The sequence below is a fragment of the Netta rufina genome (assembly GCF_964035555.1).
Source record: "Netta rufina genome assembly, chromosome: 18".
NCBI classification, from domain to species: Eukaryota; Metazoa; Chordata; class Aves; order Anseriformes; family Anatidae; genus Netta; species Netta rufina.
Genome location: NC_140142.1, coordinates 13,195,634 through 13,213,538, shown reverse-complemented (window position 1 = coordinate 13,213,538; position 17,905 = coordinate 13,195,634). Strand labels below are relative to the sequence as shown.

Sequence of the window (17,905 nt, the reverse complement as noted above, 5' to 3'; positions counted from 1 at the left end):
GCAGGGTCCTGCTGCTGGTGGGAGGCTGCTGCCTGGGGCAGCCTGCTCACAGCTCCACGGCACAACCAGGGTGTATCCAAAGGGACTTTGCAAGGTCCGGGATATGGTATGGGATTTAGACTTCAGTCTCAGCTTTCCTGAGTCTCCTGAACTTTCAATCTTCTCTTCTTTTGCTCGGTGGTAATACAAACAGAAATAGTTACTCCAAGAAGAGGCTGAGACTCCATGATGAGTTGAGAGGCCATCATAAGGAGGAATAAAAGGACCCTTTCCTGCCCCTCAGCCCCTAGAAAGCTCCACCACCACACATGCACTGTTAGCAGGGTCTGTGTGACCTGGGCTCTAGGACGTGCCCCCAGCGAGCTGCCCCTGGGCAGAGCCCTGCTGCCAGGAGGTGTCTGCAGGGCAGAGCTGAGCACACAGCGGGTGGGATGGGGGCTCTGAGCTGCAGGCAGGAGGCGTGGGGACAGAGACCCAGCTGCAGGCAGGGACAGCAGCAGGCAGCAGAGCCATGGGCAGGGAGTGAGAGGGAGCGGCTCCCAGAAACTCATTGGCAGGGGGAATTTGAGCACCTCTCTGCCACCCCTGTACTGCAGGTGCCTTCCCCTGACCAACCACTTGGTGTCTTCTCCCATTCAGCAAAGCCTCTGCCCCCACATCCATGGGATCTCAGGCTGCATTTTCCCCTTGGCAGGAAGAACCTCAGAAGAGAACCCACCCAGTTGCCCATCTCTCACTCCATTTCCTTCCTCCCTCAGGAGGAACACTGGGGCATTTCTCTGTGTGTCTCCTTCCAACCTTCCTGCCCTTAGTATTTCGCTCAGACTCTCTGGACAGTGGGATTAAAGCCAGATCTCAAACACCAGAATACTGAGTCCTGCTCTGGTGGTGCATCCTGAGAGCAAAGTGTCCATACGGTTCTAGTCAATATTGCTCTGGGCACTGTGGTGCGTTGGGCTCGGAAATGAGCTGGCTTTGTTCAGGTCACTCTGGTTTAAGGACATCCAGCATTGGCCCTGGACAATTGCCCCTTCTGCTGGAGGATGATAAACAGCCCTCTGTAATACAGGTGCACTGGATCTGAACTAAATGATGTGTTTCAAAATGTGTCATCACCTTTCATAGGTATCCAGTGCATGTCCCTTTGTCTTTGGATAGGAGCTGAGGCCAAGATGCATCAAATGTCCAACAGCAGCTCCATCACTGAGTTCCTCCTCCTGGCATTTGCAGACACAAGGGAGCTGAAGCTCCTGCACTTCGCACTCTTCCTGGGCATCTACCTGGCTGCCCTCCTGGGCAACGGCCTCATCCTCACTGCTGTAGCCTGCGACCACCGCCTCCACAACCCCATGTACTTCTTCCTCCTCAACCTCGCCCTCCTCGACCTGGGCTGCATCTCCACCACTGTCCCCAAAGCCATGGCCAATTCCCTCTGGGATACCAGGGCCATTTCCTATGCAGGATGTGCTGCGCAAGTCTTTCTGATTGTCTTCTTATTTTCAGCAGAGCATTCTCTTCTCACCATCATGGCCTACGACTGCTACATTGCCATCTGCAAGCCCCTGCACTATGGGAGCCTCCTAGGCAGCAGAGCTTGTGCCCAGATGGCAGCAGCTGCTTGGGGCAGTGGCGTTCTCAATGCAGTCCTGCACATGGCCAATGCATTTTCCCTGCCACTGTGTGGAGGAAATACCCTAGACCAGTTCTTCTGTGAAATTCCCCAGATACTCAAGCTCTCCTGCTCACACTCCTACCTCAGGAAATTTTGGCTTCTTCTGGTTGGTTTCAGTTTAGCATTTGTCTTTTTTGTATTCATTATTTTGTCCTATTTGCAGATCTTTAGAGCCGTGCTGAGGATGCCCTCCGAGCAGGGATGGCACAAAGCCTTCTCCACATGCCTCCCTCACCTGGCTGTGGTCTCCCTATTTCTCAGTACAGCCATGTTTGCTTACCTGAAGCCCACCACCTTCTCCTACACAGCCCTGGACCTCGTGGTGGCAGTTCTGTACTCGGTGGTGCCTCCAACTTTGAACCCCCTCATCTACAGTATGAGGAACCAGGAGCTGAAGGGAGCTATTAGGAACTTGTTTTCAGGGATGTTTCTTAAGGGTGATTATTTTCCCTTCTTTCTCCACAAATGACTTTCTGAGTATCTTCTTGCAGGCTTGGTCCTTGTGTCCTTATCATTTTAGTTATTGCTTTCCCCAGTGTCACTTGCATTTATAATGTTCATAAAAAAGATAAAGTAATTTCTTCATCATCCTATTACTGAGTAATGACACTGCTCTCTAGTCTTGAGGCTCTGTAAATACACATCTAATGGTAGGTCAGCACTGACTCTCTTAGCACCTTCGTAATAAAATGGGGTGTCCCCAGTGCGCTGCCTGAAGACTTGTCTTTTCCTTCAAAGCTGGTGGCAAGTTCAGGGCTGTGCAGCTGTAGCCTGAAAGGCCTGTTGCTGCATGGATTTGGGAGAGAAGAAACTTATTGCCATGCTGTGAGCAGTGAGAGACCATGGGTAGGAATTAGGAGTAACCTGTTGGTGTCTGATGACTGTGGAGATGGAAAATGTTTATTGAGATGCCTACTCACAGTTGTCCCACACGGGGCAGGGCAGAAGACATCTTCCAGGAGAGGAATGTGGAGTTGGTTGAAGGGCCCAGGTGTTCTCCATGAGCAGACTGTGCCCACAGTGGGCAGTGACCCTCATTTAGTGGGTTTGTGTTTGTGGGAGACTGCTTTATTGTGCTGTCCTCTGTGCAGATCTTCAGAGCTGTGCTAAGGATGCCCTCTGAGCAGGGACAGCACAAAGCCTTCTCCACATACCTTCCTCACCTTGCCATGGTCTTCCAGTTTCTCAGCATGGCCATGTTTGCCTACCTGAAGTCTCCTCCATCTCCTACCCATCTCTGGATCTGGTGGTGGCAGTTCTGTACTTGGTGGTGTCTCCAGCATTGAACCCCTTCATCTACAGCATGAGGAAGCAGGAGCTCAAGGATATCATTTGAAAAGTGTTTACTGATTGTTTTTCAGTATTCATAGAGTTCCATTCTCTCTTCTGAAATGACTCCCAATATATCATCTTCCAGGTTTGTGTTGTGTTATTTTTTCATTATAATTATGTATGTATTTATTATTATTTGTTGAAGAATGGCTCAAAGAGCAAGGGCACAGGTCCCTAGAGGAATTGTACAAGCAAGGCAAAGAAAATGCAGAGTTGATAGCCATGGAGTAGGCCAGATGAGAAGCATTCTTGTGAAAATATGCAAGGAGTAGTCTGTCCTTGAGAGAGAGATAAACAATGGATCTGAAGCCTGGGAAAATAAGGGAGTAGCTTATGCGCTGTAACCGCAAGTAGGAGAAACAGTATTTTTTGCAACACTTTTAGGCTTAGCCAATAGGATAGTGACCAGTAGGCATAATTATAGCTGTGTGTATAAATATACGGATATCTGCGCAACAAAGTTGAAGCTTGTATTACCACTCATATTGAGTCGATCACTTGCTTCCCCACGCCATTAATCGGAGGGTCTCGAACCTGCAATTATTTATTGATGCTTGCACTTCTGCTGTTTCTAGAAAAATATGTGGTTTCCTCCCACTGATACTGAGGAATGACTTTGCCTTGTCTCACCTGAAGCCTGTATCAAAGTCTATCTTAAAGCCTTTCTCTGACTGGACTCTCCCAGGACAGCTGTGTAATAAAATGGGATGTCCTCAGTGTCCTGCCTGAAGGCTGGGCTCTTCCTTCAAAGATGGTGCCAGCAATAGGCCTAAGTACTTGCTGTTTCTCCCTGGGTGCAAGACCAAATAGCTCCTGGTTGTGTCTAGTGACAGTGGACTGTGACAAAGGACTGTTATGGTTTAACCTGGCTGTCAGCTAAGCACCACACAGACATTCGCTCACCCTCCCTCTCTGGGATGGGAGAGAGAATCGGAAAAAAAATAAAGCCTGTGGGTTGAGGAAAAGACATGTTATTAGGACCAAAAAGAAAGAAAAATAATAATAATGATACTAGGACTACTAATAATGATGTCTACAAAACAAGTGATGCACAATGCAATTGCTCACCACCTGCAGACTGATGCCCAGACTATCCCTGAGCAGTCGGTCCTTCCACCCTGGCCAGCCCCTCCCGTATTAATTGATCAGCATAACATCAGATGGTATGGAATACCCCTTTGGCCAGTTTGGGTCAGCTGTCCTGGTTCTGTCCCCTCCCAGGACAGAGCGAGAAACTGAAAAGTCCTTGGCTTAGTGTAAGCAGTGCCCTGCAACAGTTAAAACATCAGTGTGTTATCAACATTATTCTCATCCTAAATCCCAAACACAGAACCTTACCAGCTACTAGAAGAAAAATTAACTCTACCCTAGCCGAAATTAGGACACAGTGGAGATGGTGAATGGTTACTGCATAACATACCCAACGTGCACATACCCAGCAGGCCCCACAAAGTGACAGATTACACAAGGTGGGGTCCCCAAAGACAAAAACAATAAATCAATGCATCCGTATGTTTAAACTGAGTTCTAAACTGGATTATTTCCAGGTAAGCAAGGACTGTGCAACCCCAGAGGAGAGAGTGGAACCCAGCAGGCACATAGAGGGGGAGCTGGCAATGAGCAATGTCATCCTTAGTGAAGTACCACCATCTGGTCCAGAGATAAACCACAGCCCACTTGCTCTGCAGAGCAGCACCACTATTCAGCGCTGTCCAGGAGGGAGCTGGTCTTGGAAATGTCTGGGTCCTTCCTCCTGCTGGGATCTGTCCGCGCTGGGAAATGACCAGCCCTGTCACCCATGCCCTGGTTCAGGCCCCAGCCCCATATCAACCTACAATTACTGCCACTGTCCCTCTGCACTAGGTGTTGGGTTTTTCCCTGTGATCTCCCCTGATCTCAAGCAATGAGTCGTCTTTTGGAGCAGGCCGTCACAGCCTGCCTGCACAGTCCCAGAGAATCCTGGTGAGGCAGCACTTCAAGATCAGGCTGTGATTGCCCTTGGTCTCAGTACATACAGTGATCTTGCTGGGGCACAAGGAGGGGCAGAAAGGACAAAAGACAATGAGGAGGAAAGGTAGAAAAAGAAGTTTCAAAAGAGGCTAAGGAAAAAAAATCACATCTGAACATGAGAGGTGAACCAAGTACTGACCGATGTGATCTAACTCTCAAGTTATCCCAGCTGAGGCCAGGCCAAGGTACAGACCTCCACAGGTTCCTTCCAGCTCATAATCCTCAAGGAAGAAGGAGCTGTTCAGTGGAGTCAGGACCTGGGAACACTGCTGTGGGCTGAGACAGTGCCTGCTTTTGAAATCTCTGTTCATCAGGGTTACCTAGTGAGTTAAGTCATCCTAAAAGCAAGCTCTGTTCTATGGGCACCAGGACTCAGACTGGTTTGAGGTAGCACAGAAAAGTTTTCAGAAACACTGCCAGCTATCACAGAACTATGGAATGTTTGAGGTAGGAAGGGAGCTGTGGAGGTTGCCTAGGCCAACCCCATTGCTCAAGCAGGACCAGCTTGAGCAGGTTGTCCATGCTCATGTCCATGTCCAGACAGGTTCTGAATATCTCCAGGTATGTTGGCTCCACAACTTCTCTGAGCAACCTGTGCCACTCATCAACCCACTTCACAGTACAGAAGAGCTTTCCTGTTTCCAGGAGGTTTTACCAACGTTTCCTTTGGTGCCCATTGCCTCTTGTCCTGTCAATGGGCACTTCAGAAAAGAGTCAGGCTGCTTTGTCTTAATTCCTCCCATCATGTCTTCACCTAATGTGGCCACACCTGGAGGATTGTGTCCAGTTCTGGGATCCCCAGTACAAGAGGGACATGGAACTGCTGGAGCTAGTCCAGAGGAGGTCTACAAAGAAGATGAGGAGCACCTGTCACACAAAAACAGGCTTAGAGAGATGGGCCTGTTTGGCCTGGAAAAGAGAAGACTGAAGGGAGACCTCATCAATGTGTATAAATATCTGAGGAGAGGGTGTTAAGAGGATGGAACCAGATTTTTTTCAGTTGTGCCCAGCAACAGGACTTCAGGCAGTGGGGCACTAACTGGAGCACAGGAAGTTCTGTCTGAATATGAGAGAGCAGTTCTTAACTGAGAGGGTGACAAAACACTGGAACAGGTTGCCCAGAGAGGTTGTGGAGTCTCCCTCACTGGAGATATTCAAAATCTGCCTGGATGCCATCCTGCACAATGTGCTACAGGTGATCCTGCTTGCAGGGAGATTAGACTAAACGATCTTCAGAGGTCCCTTCCAATCTTGGCCGTTCTCTGATTCTTTGGTAAAAATCTCCCCCTTGCCTTCTCTTCTCCAGGCTCAACACTCCAGCTCTCTCAGCCTCTCCTCATCTGAAGACTCTCCCAGTCCCTTAATGACCTTTGTGGCATTTACTGGACTTACTGCACTACATCCAGGTCTTTCATGCACAAGGAAGCCCAGAACTGGACACTGCACACTGGGTATGGTCTCAGCAGAGGTCAGTAGAGAGGAAGGACCAACGCCCTGAATGTACTGGTAAGGTTTGTAATAATGAAGCCCAAGGTGCTGGTGGCCTTCTTTGATGTAATTCCACATGGCTGGCACCTGTTCATCTTGTTGACCACCAGAAAACCCAGGTCCTTCTCTACCAAGCTGATTTCTAGCTTGGTTGGCCCCAAGCAATGTCTTTGTGCATAATGTTATTCCTGCAGGAGCATTTCACTTTGTTGAATTTCATGCAATTCATCTTTGCCCAGTTCTCTAGCCTGCAAGGTCCCTCAGAATGACGGCAAAACCATCTTGTGTGTCGGCCACTGCTCTCAGATTCATATCATCTGCCAACTTGTCCCATTGTACAAGTCATGAATAAACTTGTTAAATAATATTGGTCCAGTATTGACTCCCTGTTTGCACAGTACTGAACGACCTCCTGATGGAGTGTGTAAATCTGGCTACAAACTTCTGGAGACAAATGTTTATCAAAATTCCAGTCCATATCATCCACACAGGATCACAACATTAAAGAATGGCTGGAGAATGAATGGATAGGATAGGACCCAATATTGCCCTCACAGTGTCCTGCTTGTGACTGACTTCCAACTAGACTACATGTCACAGGACTATGAGCCCGTCCGTGCGGGAACTTTCCAGTCCACCGCACTGCCTCCTCATTCTGACCAGACTTGATCAGCTTCTCTCTCAGGATATTATGGGAAACATGTGAAAAGCCTTTCTGAAGACAAGGCAGACAGCATCTCCTCCTCTCCCCTCATTTACCAAGGCAGCCTTTTCATTGGAGAAGGTTATCCAGTAGTTAAGTCTCAACAAATACTTGATGAATCCATGCTGACCACTCCTGATCACTTTGTTATCCCCCATGTGCTTGGAAATGTTTTTCAGGATTAGCTGCTCCATCACTTTCCCAGGATCTGAGGAAAGGCTGTCTGGCCTCTAGTTCCCTGGGACCTCCGCCTTGCCTTTGTGCAAGATAGGAGTCACATTTGCCTTCCTCAGTTGTGCTGTGGGCCTCTTTCTAAGGCTGTGCTCTGGGTTTCTGGGTATTGCTTGGAGTCTGGCACATGGAGAGCCATGGTGCTATGCAACTGTACACCCCATAAAGATTTGGCCAGCTCATAAAGAGGAAGGATGAAAGGGAAGTCCTAGCAAGTGTGACCATGGGTCGACAGCAAAGAGCTAAAGGCAGGATCTATCCATCCCCTCTAACCTTCATTGCTCTCTGCTCCATTTAGATCTGAGGTGGAGATGTGCAATGTGCCAATACACACATGTCCTGGGAACACAGTTGCACTATTCAAGGTTTTGGGAAGGAATGTGTGCAAATTTGCACACATTTTCCCAAACATGGGAAAATGTTTGCACACATGTTTGGGAAAATGTGTGCAAGTTTGGATGAGAATTCATAGACAAGCCTAAAAATTCTGAAAATTAGTGCATTTCATTTGAAGATGGTTTCCATATTTGAAGCAATGGTAGAAAAATTATCGATAAATTCCATTTAATTTTTTCCTTTTAATCAGGTCAGGTCCAGGCTCACAACCAGGTTGCTATGTGGGTGTATTATTTGGAGGTCTGTTGTGCCTCAGTAACTTCAAATCCATTGGAACCGTCTGGTCACCTCTGACTCTGGAGCTGACAGGCCAGCAGCAGTAACAGGGCTGGGGACAGGGCCTGTGAGGTTACCTCTTCCTGAAGCAGCTGCTGTGTCAGCCCTTGCCTCCTGGCTAACATCTGTGCTTTTCAACTTACACCTGCCAGCACCCCTGATAAGGCAGCAGAAGGCACCTGCTTGGCACACTGTTTGTGAGATGCCCTCTCTCTGAGAGCCTGACAGGCCCCATGCAGGAAGAGACCTTGGGTGTGGGTTTTCACATCCCTTCTGCCTGATCACATGGTGGGACAGCAAGAGGCACGCAACTTTGTCACATCTACCTGGGAAGCTGGAAGGCCAGCAGTGGGTATATGGTTTGGAAGATCATGGCGAGGTTTCTTCTGTCTGGTCAGGCCATAGGTCTCCAGAAGGCTGACATCTCTGGACATCTGCTAAAAAAGTGGTTTGTTGATGATAAAGCTTTCTCTGGTGCTGAGAAACAGCAGAATAGTGTCAAAACTGCTACAAAGTGCTGCTTGGAAGGTGAAGAGTGGGCATGAGGAGGAGGAAATGTCACTGAAAGGGTAGTGCTGTGGTGCCTGACATCACCAAGAAGGAGTCTGTGGTCAGCCCATGCCACTGTGTTTCAAAGGACAGCGAATGGAGGGTGGGCAGATAGCAGTGAAAGTATGGAAATGCCAGGGTGAGAGCAATGTGGAGAAGCAAGGTGGATGCCTGCAGGGAAAACTGGGAAGGGATAGGACAGTGCAGGGCAGCAACCCAATGGGGAGGCCAGCAGGTGTCATAGCATTGTCCTTCAAACAGCATGACATACCCCACATCCCACTGCCCCAGGAAGAGCCCTGAGCCATGGGTGAGGGACAGGACCTCCCTGCCCAGGGGCTGGGGGCCAGGGCTTGGCCTTTCTGCTTCACCAAACAAACCAAGGCCTTTACTCAGCATCAGAGTCTCCTGCCCAGTGCTTTTGTCTACCTGCAACATGGCCTCACATTGTCTGCTCTAACAAGTCCATGGGGAGGCTTTGTCAGTAATGACCCTCACTGGGGCCCATTAATACTCCTAGACATTTCAAAGTCTCCTTCTGACTTGAACTTCTCCTGCAGTTACATCATTCTCTTCTTACTACCTGAAGTTTATGGACTCAGCACCAAATGCACCATGGGGCTCATTACAATTCAGCCATTTTTATCCGGTCTTCCAGACTTGTACAGTTAATTAGTGAGTTTTCAAAAGTGTAGTTAAAGAGGAAATTTTCAATGACCACTTTACAAAACAACATTTTCATATGTAAGCTTATTTAATTTAGCAGCATTCACCAGTTGACATTGATCCAAAGTGTCTCCTAAGGAGGTCTGAATGGATAGGAAACGCATTCCCTTGAAGTCCTAGACTGTATGGACAACCTTGCTGCTCAGCTCTCCATCCCCACCACTTCTCACATCCTCCACCGTGACTTGCATCACTTTTAAGTACACCAGACTTCTCCACTGAAGTCTGCAGGTGGATGTTACAGCTTCTCTGCACCAGCTGCTGCCTCCTTACCAGAGAAAAGTAGATGCAAACAGTTTTTTCTTGTCTTTTATGTGTGTGTCTTTGTTATTAATACTTAACAAAAAAATACAGTAAAGAAACACAAGTTAAAAAAAATAGTAAAAAAAAAAGTCCACAACAGTGGGCCATATCCAAGTTGCACCATGCACAGGGGATAAGCGTACAAAAAACATTTGATTCAAATAGATGGGAATTGGTAAATGAGAAATACAGCTACAGAGTTGTTTACATGGATGATGAGAGAGACTACTGAAATACAGGCAAGTGGAATTCCCCTGAAGTCCCAAGAAGCAACTCGATGCATGAGAAGTATCTGAATGACCAAAGAGCAAGTGGAGGGAAACTCTGCAGAATAATGGAAACTGCACGTGTCCACATAGTCTGCTGGGAAGGTCTGATATGGTCTGTTTAATCAGGCCAGCTGGAAATACCTGAAAGGCTAGTCCTGCCTGACCAACCTCATCTCCTTCAATGACTAGTAACCTGCCTGTGGGATGAGGGAAAGCCTGCTGACATAGTCTACCTAGACTTCTGCAAAGCCTTTGACACAATCTCCCACAGTATTCTGGAAAAGCTGGCAGCCCATGGTTTGGACAGGCACACTCTATGCTGGGTTAAAAGCTGGCTGGACGGATAGGCCCAGAGAGTAGTGGTGAACAGAATGAAATCCAGCTGGTGAGCAGTCACCAGTGGTGTTCCCCAGCAGTTGTTCTTGGGGCCCATCCTCTTTAATATCTTTATTGATGATTTGGATGTGGGAATTGAGTGCACCCTCAGTAAGTTGCAGATGACACCAAGTTGGGGGGAAATGTTGAACTGCTGTAGTGTAGGAAGGCCCTGCAGGGGGACCTGGGCAGGTTGGATCGATGGGCAGAAGCCAGTGGAATGAGGTTCACCATGGCTAATTGCCAGGTCCTGCCCTTTGCTCACAATAACCCTATGCAATGCTACAGGCTTGGGGCAAAGTGGCTCTGGTGAGGCCGCACCTTGAGTACTGTGTTCAGTTTTGGGCCCCTCACTTCCAGAAGGATATCGAGGTGCTGGAACATGTCCAGAGAAGGGCTATAAACCTCGCGAAGGACCTGGAAAACAAGAGCTATGAGGAGCAGTTGAGGGAACTTGGGTTGTTTAGTCTGGTGAAGAGGAGGATCAGATGAGACCTTGTTGCTCTCTACAGCTACCTCAAAGAAAGTGGTGGGGAGCTGAGGGTCAGCCTCTTCTCACAGGAAAGTAGTGAAAGGACTAGAGGGAATGGCCTCAAATTGCAATGGGGCTGGGGTTAGGTTAGAAATCAGGAGACATTTCTTCTCAGAAAGAGTAGTCAGGCATTGGGACGGGTTGCCCAGGGAAGTGGCGGATTCACTGTCCCTGGGGGTGTTTAAGGAAAAGCTGGACATGGTGCTTAAGAGCACGGTTTAGTGGGTGACATTGGCAGTAGCGCAACAGTTGGATGAGCTGATTTTGGAGGTATTTTCCAACGTTGACTTACGGTTCTATGATTCTCTGATGGGGAAGATGAAGTGCGGTGCACAAGAGACAGAGTTCTGGCAATGCCAAGGGAAGATCAATATTTTTTCTCCTGCTGTAATAGACATCATTAAATATGATCATTTTGATTTCATGGGACACCTCAGATATTGTATTAGAAGTGTTCAATCATTTCAGCTGATTGCAGTGTGCTGATTGAAGTGAAATTTTTGAAATTCTTAAAAAAAAAAAGTAGGCAATCTTCAGGCTTACACCAATAAAATGACAATATTCTGTTGTGCATGGAGCCCTGATGTGACAAAACCCTCGCTGCCCAACCCTCGCTGATGGGCAGAGGAGCAGGGGCACCTTACAGAGGAGTTGTGGTTGAGGAGCCAGGGCGGGCATCCCTTGTCCTGAGATGAGGGCCAGCAGCATGAAGGGCTCCTGGAGAGTGACCATTACTTCCACCCTTACTTCCATGTTCTCAGGGCTCCTGCAGCTCTCCTCGAAAGGTAAGGGTGTCAGGAGCTCCTTCTCAAGGGGTGACACAGGGGCTGTCAACTGTCCAAAGGTGCAAGTCGTGGGCTGTGGGGGAGGCTGGACAGGGCTGGTGGCTGCTGTGGGATCCCAGCCTGAGAGTCCAGCTGGACTTAGGGAACAATGCGGCAGTCAGGACTCGTGGATCCTCATGCTAGGGCTACCCTGAGCCCTGGGGCTCATCTGGCCATGGCTCAATGTCTCCTCATGATGGGGGACAAATCAGGGCCAGGATTTCCTGGGAGCTGGTGCCTCTTTGGGATCTGCATCTTGGTGGAAAGTTGTCTAGTGTCTCAGAGACTGGTGTGGCCTGCAGCTCCCACAGGCCTCTCAGGAGTGTGCCAGAAACCCTTCCCCTTGTACTGCTCTCCTTCAGGGGAACTCTGTTCCTTGGGTGACGAGACACTGGAGAGCAGCCTTTCAGAGAGGGATCTGGGGGTTTTGGTTGATAGCAAGCTGAATATGAGCCAGTAGTGTGCCCTGGCAGTGAGGAGGACCAACCATATCCTGGGATGCATCAAGCACGGCATTGCTAGTCAGTTGAGGGAGGTGATTGTCCCGCTCTACCTTGCGCTGGGGAGCACCCAAGCAGTGCCCAGCAGGGGCCAGGCCTTGCAGGGAAGTGCCGGCACTGCCGCAGCTCCAGTGACGATATCCTGGTGATGCAGGGCATCCCCCTGTGGCATCAGCCCATGTCATTTGAAGGCCTGTGAAGCCAGCAGCATGGAGATGGCACAGCTCAGGAGAGAGATGAGAGATGAACTTCCCTTCTGCCCAGTTCTTTTCAGGATCAGGAACAGATCAGGGACATCTCTAAATGGTGGCAAAGGCCATGGAATAAAGGAAGTGGAGCCCTGGAGATACCACTACTGCCCCCTTTTAACAACATGCTTTTGCTGTTGGGAGCCCTCCCACGATGGTTGGGTTTCAGGCTTGTCCTGGGGCTTGGATTTTTCAAAAGATGGGAGCGAAGGCACCTGGGATGGAACAGCCCCTCGGTGTGCCTGAACTCTTCACTGCATGTAACTCACTTCTGAAAGAAGGATGGGTTTTACAGAGTGAATTGGAGTACATGCCAGGGCCTCAGCATCATCCCCCAGTGTGCCATGCAGGAGACAGAGGTGGTACACAAAGGAAGGGCAGACGTACCCTCAACATGTCATGATGAGAGAGAGTAGGGCAGCGCTTCAGACAAAAAGGGAAGTGGTGAGAATGGTCTAGGACGGATGCCATGCTCTCCTCTAGGCTGCCACAGCCTCTCCATGGCCCACAGCTTTTGGCCTTCAGAGGAGGTGGAGACCACAGAAGGGGCTGAGGTGGAGGGGCAGCCTGCCCCTTGCAGCTGGACTGCCAGATCTGCCTGCAGGAGACCACTTGTGTCTCAGTGTCCACAGTGGAGGAGGAACCCATCCTGATTTAGGATCTAAGCGCTCTCATTCCAGGAGACCTGTGGCATGCTGAAGGCAGGACTACAGCCCCTGACCGTACTGCACACTGATGTACCTGATGAAACCTCATCTCTTTCCATGTGCTGAAAAGCAGCTGGACTACAACATGCATTTTTCAAGAGGAGTGTCAAGACACAATTTTTCATGTTTGCAAGTCCCAGATCCTGGTGAACATCAGCTAGGTTGGCCCATCTGGCACCTGTGCACAGAAGCTGTCTCCAAGAACCCATAGAAAACATTTGGAATGTTTGCACAGAGCACTGTCACTGTCCTGTGACACTCAGTGATTAAAGGCCCCCAGTATGACACAGGGTCATTGCACTCAACTTACTCTAATGGCTTCCATAAGACTTTCCCCAATTCTTCAGCCTGACTGAAGAGATTTAGATTCAGAGATTTTCCTGTCATGCTGTCACCCTGACTAACTGACATTTTGACTGTCATCCAAGGGCTCCGCCAACCTGCTGCCCATCCCATAGAGGAGTGGCTCCTTCAAATGGAGGACAACATCCTGTTGTTCATCCCCCCATCCATATGTCCCTATCCAGCACAGCACCCCAAGCTGAGGGACAGGTCCCCTGACACCTCAGCAGCTCTTCTATCAATGTCCCAGCCCTGTGACAACAGATTGGGATCCAGCTCCTCCTGCCTGTGCCCCAGGGTGAGGGCATTGGGGCACATCTGGGTTATGTGTCCTGCTTTTAAAGAGGACCAAGAAACAGGATAAAGAAAGTTGATTCCTAGCCTATAAAGAGAAATTAGCATGCTGTCAAAAAGTGTGTGTGCCAGGGGAGGGAAGAAACTCCAGGGATTCCTTCAGGCCATTTCCCATCAGGTTCCCCTGCAGCCCCAGGGCCATGTGTAGGGAGCCTGGTGGGGGGCAGAGAGACAGCTCTGCCCAGAAGCAGCTCCTCTGCACAGCGCAGCAGGGCTGGGGGCACTGCCTGCAGAGACACAGTGCTTAAGGGCAGGCAGAAGTGGCAGCATGCCCAGAGCTCACTGCGGGAGAATTCCCAGACCTGCACCCAGTGAGTTTCTGGCTGGAGACAGGAGAAGGCAGGGGTGCAGGCAGGGGTGTCCAGGGCTGTGGTGCAGAGCAGGGTCCCTGCTGTGCCCCAGGGGCTGTGTGGCGGGGCAGGGCCTCTGCCGCCTGCCAGGCTCAGCACTCAGCCTGTCTGGGGAGCTGCCCAGGGCACTGCAAAGAGAAGCTGCGGGTGGAAGGAGCCCCCCTGGCAGGGCAGGGTCCTGCCGCTGGTGGGAGGCTGCTGCCTGGGGCAGCCTGCTCACAGCTCCACAGCACACCAAGGGAATTTCAAAGGGAACTTCACTCTCATCTTTCCTTAGCCTCTGCTTTTAATTTTCTTTTTGGCTCAGTAGAAATAGCAAAATATAATATTATTTCCTAGAAAAGCCTGACAGTCCTAAGGCATCCTAAGGAGGTTCCAATGACCCCCATCAAGTCCCTTTCCTGCCCCTCAGCCCCTAGAAAGCTCCACCACCCCTTGCACAGTGTCAGCAGGGTCTGTGTGACCTGGTCTCTAGGACGTGCCCCCAGTGAGCTGCCCCTGGGCAGAGCCCTGCTGCCAGGAGGTGTCTGCAGGGCAGAGCTGAGCACCCAGCGGGTGGGATGGGGGCTCTGAGCTGCAGGCAGGAGGCGTGGGGACAGAGACCCAGCTGCAGGCAGGCACAGCTGCAGGCAGTAGAGCCATGGGCAGGGAGTGAGAGGGAGCTGCTCCCAGTATCTCCATGGCAGAAGGGATTTGGGCATCTCCCTGCCATCCTTGCACTGGAGACACCTTCCCTGGAGCTATCCCCTGCTTTCGTTTCTCTCGCACCTTCAACCTCCAGCCATAGTGTCATCAGGACTTCTGCTGGGCTGCAGGCTGCCATGCACAAGGGCACAGCTCTGCCCTAGCAGCTCTGTGTTATCTAGCAGCCCCATGGAGAAGACACATCAGTCCTAAGGCCATACTATTGCTGCTGGATGCCTGAATGTGGGCAGCTGCTGTGATCCCTCTCTGTCCCTGGAGAAGAGCAGAGAGCAGAGATCCTCCTCAGGTACGATGAGGTGAGGGGTTTGGAGATCTGCCCTTTGAGCCTGGATTCCTCTGCTCTCAGCAGCATCCAGGTTCTTTCCAGGGGAACACCTGAGTGTGACCATCCTCCAGAGGTGCCTATAAAGGGCAGCTGAAATCAGAACTAACAGATGCACCAGCTTTCGACACTTTGCACTGCTGGACAGTCCCTTTGCCTCGAGTAGCCCCAGAATTTCTCTTGGTGGGCAGTATACTATGGATTTCTGCCTTAGAGCACTTCTTTACAAAAGAAGTACAAAACTTCTTTACAAGAACAAGTACGCTACTTCTGTACAAAGCTTTACAAGATGAAGTTCAAAAAATACAGAAAATATCCACCAAGACCTGCTCTGCAGTTGGGTGTCTTTCTAGGAACTTTTCTGAAAAACACCTTGATATACCAAGTGTAGTTGACCTGAGATCACCAAGATACAATTTACTTGCTGCAGGGAAGGAATATCTCCTCCAGAGTCTTGTGCTCCCAGTGTAACCCTCAGCCAGCACTGACCTCAGCTGAAGTAGGGGACCAGGAAAAGTGTTCCTGAAAGAGAAACAGCAATTTGGGAGCTTTCTGTAAGGAACAGGTTTTGCTCATAGAGGTCTCCCCAAATATTTCTTCTCCATTAACAGATCTCCATGCCAATGGCAGCACATGTCCAACAGTAGTTCCATCACTGCGTTCCTCCTGCTGGCATTTGCAGACACACGGGAGCTGCAGATCCTGCACTTCGTGCTCTTCCTGGGCATCTACCTGGCTGCCCTCCTGGGCAACGGCCTCATCCTCACCGCCGTAGCCTGTGACCACCGCCTCCACACCCCCATGTACTTCTTCCTCCTCAATCTCACCCTCCTCGACCTGGGCTGCATCTTCACCACTGTCCCCAAAGCCATGGCCAATTCCCTCTGGGACACCAGGGCCATTTCCTACACAGGATGTGCTGCACAGGTCTTTTTTTTCTTTTTAATGTCAGCAGAGTTTTATGTTCTCACTGTCATGTCCTATGACCACTACATTGCCATCTGCAAGCCCCTTCACTATAGGACCCTCCTGGGCAGCAGAGCTTGTGCCCAGATGGCAGCAGCTGCCTGGGGCAGTGGGGTTCTCTATGCTCTGCTTCACACTGCCAATACATTTTCCCTGCCCCTCTGCCAAGGCAATGCTGTGAACCAGTTCTTCTGTGAAGTCCCCCAGATCCTGAAGCTCTCTTGCTCTGACTCCTACATCATGGCAGTTGGGCTTCCATTTAGTAGTTCTCTGGTTTTGGGGTGTTTTGTTTTCATTCTTTTCTCCTACCTGCAGATCTTCAGGGCTGTGCTGAGGATGCCCTCTGAGCGGGGCCGACACAAAGCCTTTTCCACATGCCTCCCTCACCTGTCCGTGGTCTCCCTGTTTATCAGCACCGTCTTTTTTGCGTACCTGCAGCCCCCCTCCATCTCCCTCCCATCTCAGGACCTGGTGATGGCAGTTCTGTACTCAGTGATGCCTCCAGTAGTGAACCCCCTCATCTACAGAATGAGGAACCAGGAACTCAAGGGTGCCATCGGGAAAGTGATGTCATGGAGGGTTTTCAGGATGTGCTGAGGAAACTGACTGACCCTTCAGCAATTATGGACTGCTTCTTTTCTTCTTCTACAGATCTAGTGTATTTTATGTCATGTCAGTCAAAGCCTCGTTTTACTTCAGAGGTGACTGTTTGTTTTCACTTTGTTTTGATTTGTTAATTTTTCTTCTTGTGGAACTCTTTTCTACAAATGTCTTTATTCATCCCTTTCTACATAAGTACCAACACATCTTTCGTGAATGTTCATGTAAATGAGGAACCAGGTTCTTTGTGTATATAAACAAAATAAATGAACTTACTGAAATCTCTTTGTTTGAGACCCACCCTCAGCTGATGAGGAACTAATGGGAACCGCAAACCCCCTTCTGGCTGCAGCTGGTTGGGGCAGGCTGCCCTGGCCCCGGGGCTGCAGGAAATGCCTGGGGAGTCCCGTGGATGGCACCGAGGGGCTACAGATCTCTTGGGGATCTGCTGCTGAGGAGGGCAGGGGACACTGCAGGGGACACTGACCTCTGTACGCTGGTGATATGGATGTCAACATCTCTGTGGCTGAGCCCTCTATGCCCCAGGAGCTGCTGTGCCCTTCAGAGGGGCTGTGACTGTGATGGCAGTGCCCAGAGCCCTGCAGCAGCCTGCGGTGGGCACTACCCTGAGGACCACTGCCACTGGGCTGGGATGAGGGCAAGGAGGTGGGCAGAGATCAGGGAGGTGGGAGAGCTCAAGGTCTGTGTTGGGGGAACAGCCAGCTCTGTCGGCCTCTGTCCTGGCCCAGAGCCCTGCAGACCTGGAGCAGGGCTGTTTGCAGAGGCCCCCATGGGACGTGGCTGGGTCAGGGCAGGTGCCATGGGCTGGAGAAGGCTGCAAAGGCAGGAGGGCCATGGCGGGAAGGGACCCTGAGAGTGCCTTTAGGATTGTAACGGCGGGACCTTGACCAAGCCCTGACTGTGCACTGCCATGTGCGGTGCCTTGGCAGCATGGCTGTGGGACCATGTGTGGGGCAGTGGGGCTGGGACGATGCAGGGACAGGGCACTGAAAGGAGCCACGAAGGAGCTGGCAGGGGGTGACAGCAAGGACAGGCTCCAAAAACAGAAATTTATGGTGGAGACAGAGATATGGATTTAGCAAGGGCAGAGCTCACCTGGAAGTG

At 50.3% G+C, this 17,905-nt stretch overlaps 1 protein-coding gene across 1 annotated transcript; it reads left to right on the top strand.

Moving 5' to 3' along the window:
* Window positions 1–1,181: 1,181 nt before the first annotated feature.
* LOC311216527 (olfactory receptor 14A16-like) lies at window positions 1,182–3,008 on the top strand (the record flags this gene model as incomplete). The annotated part of the gene is made up of 2 exons (XM_084298056.1): window positions 1,182–2,109; window positions 2,887–3,008. 2 exons carry the CDS (start codon window positions 1,182–1,184, stop codon window positions 3,006–3,008), a joined length of 1,050 nt encoding a protein of 349 aa, XP_084154182.1.
* Between the last annotated feature and the right edge of the window lie 14,897 nt (window positions 3,009–17,905).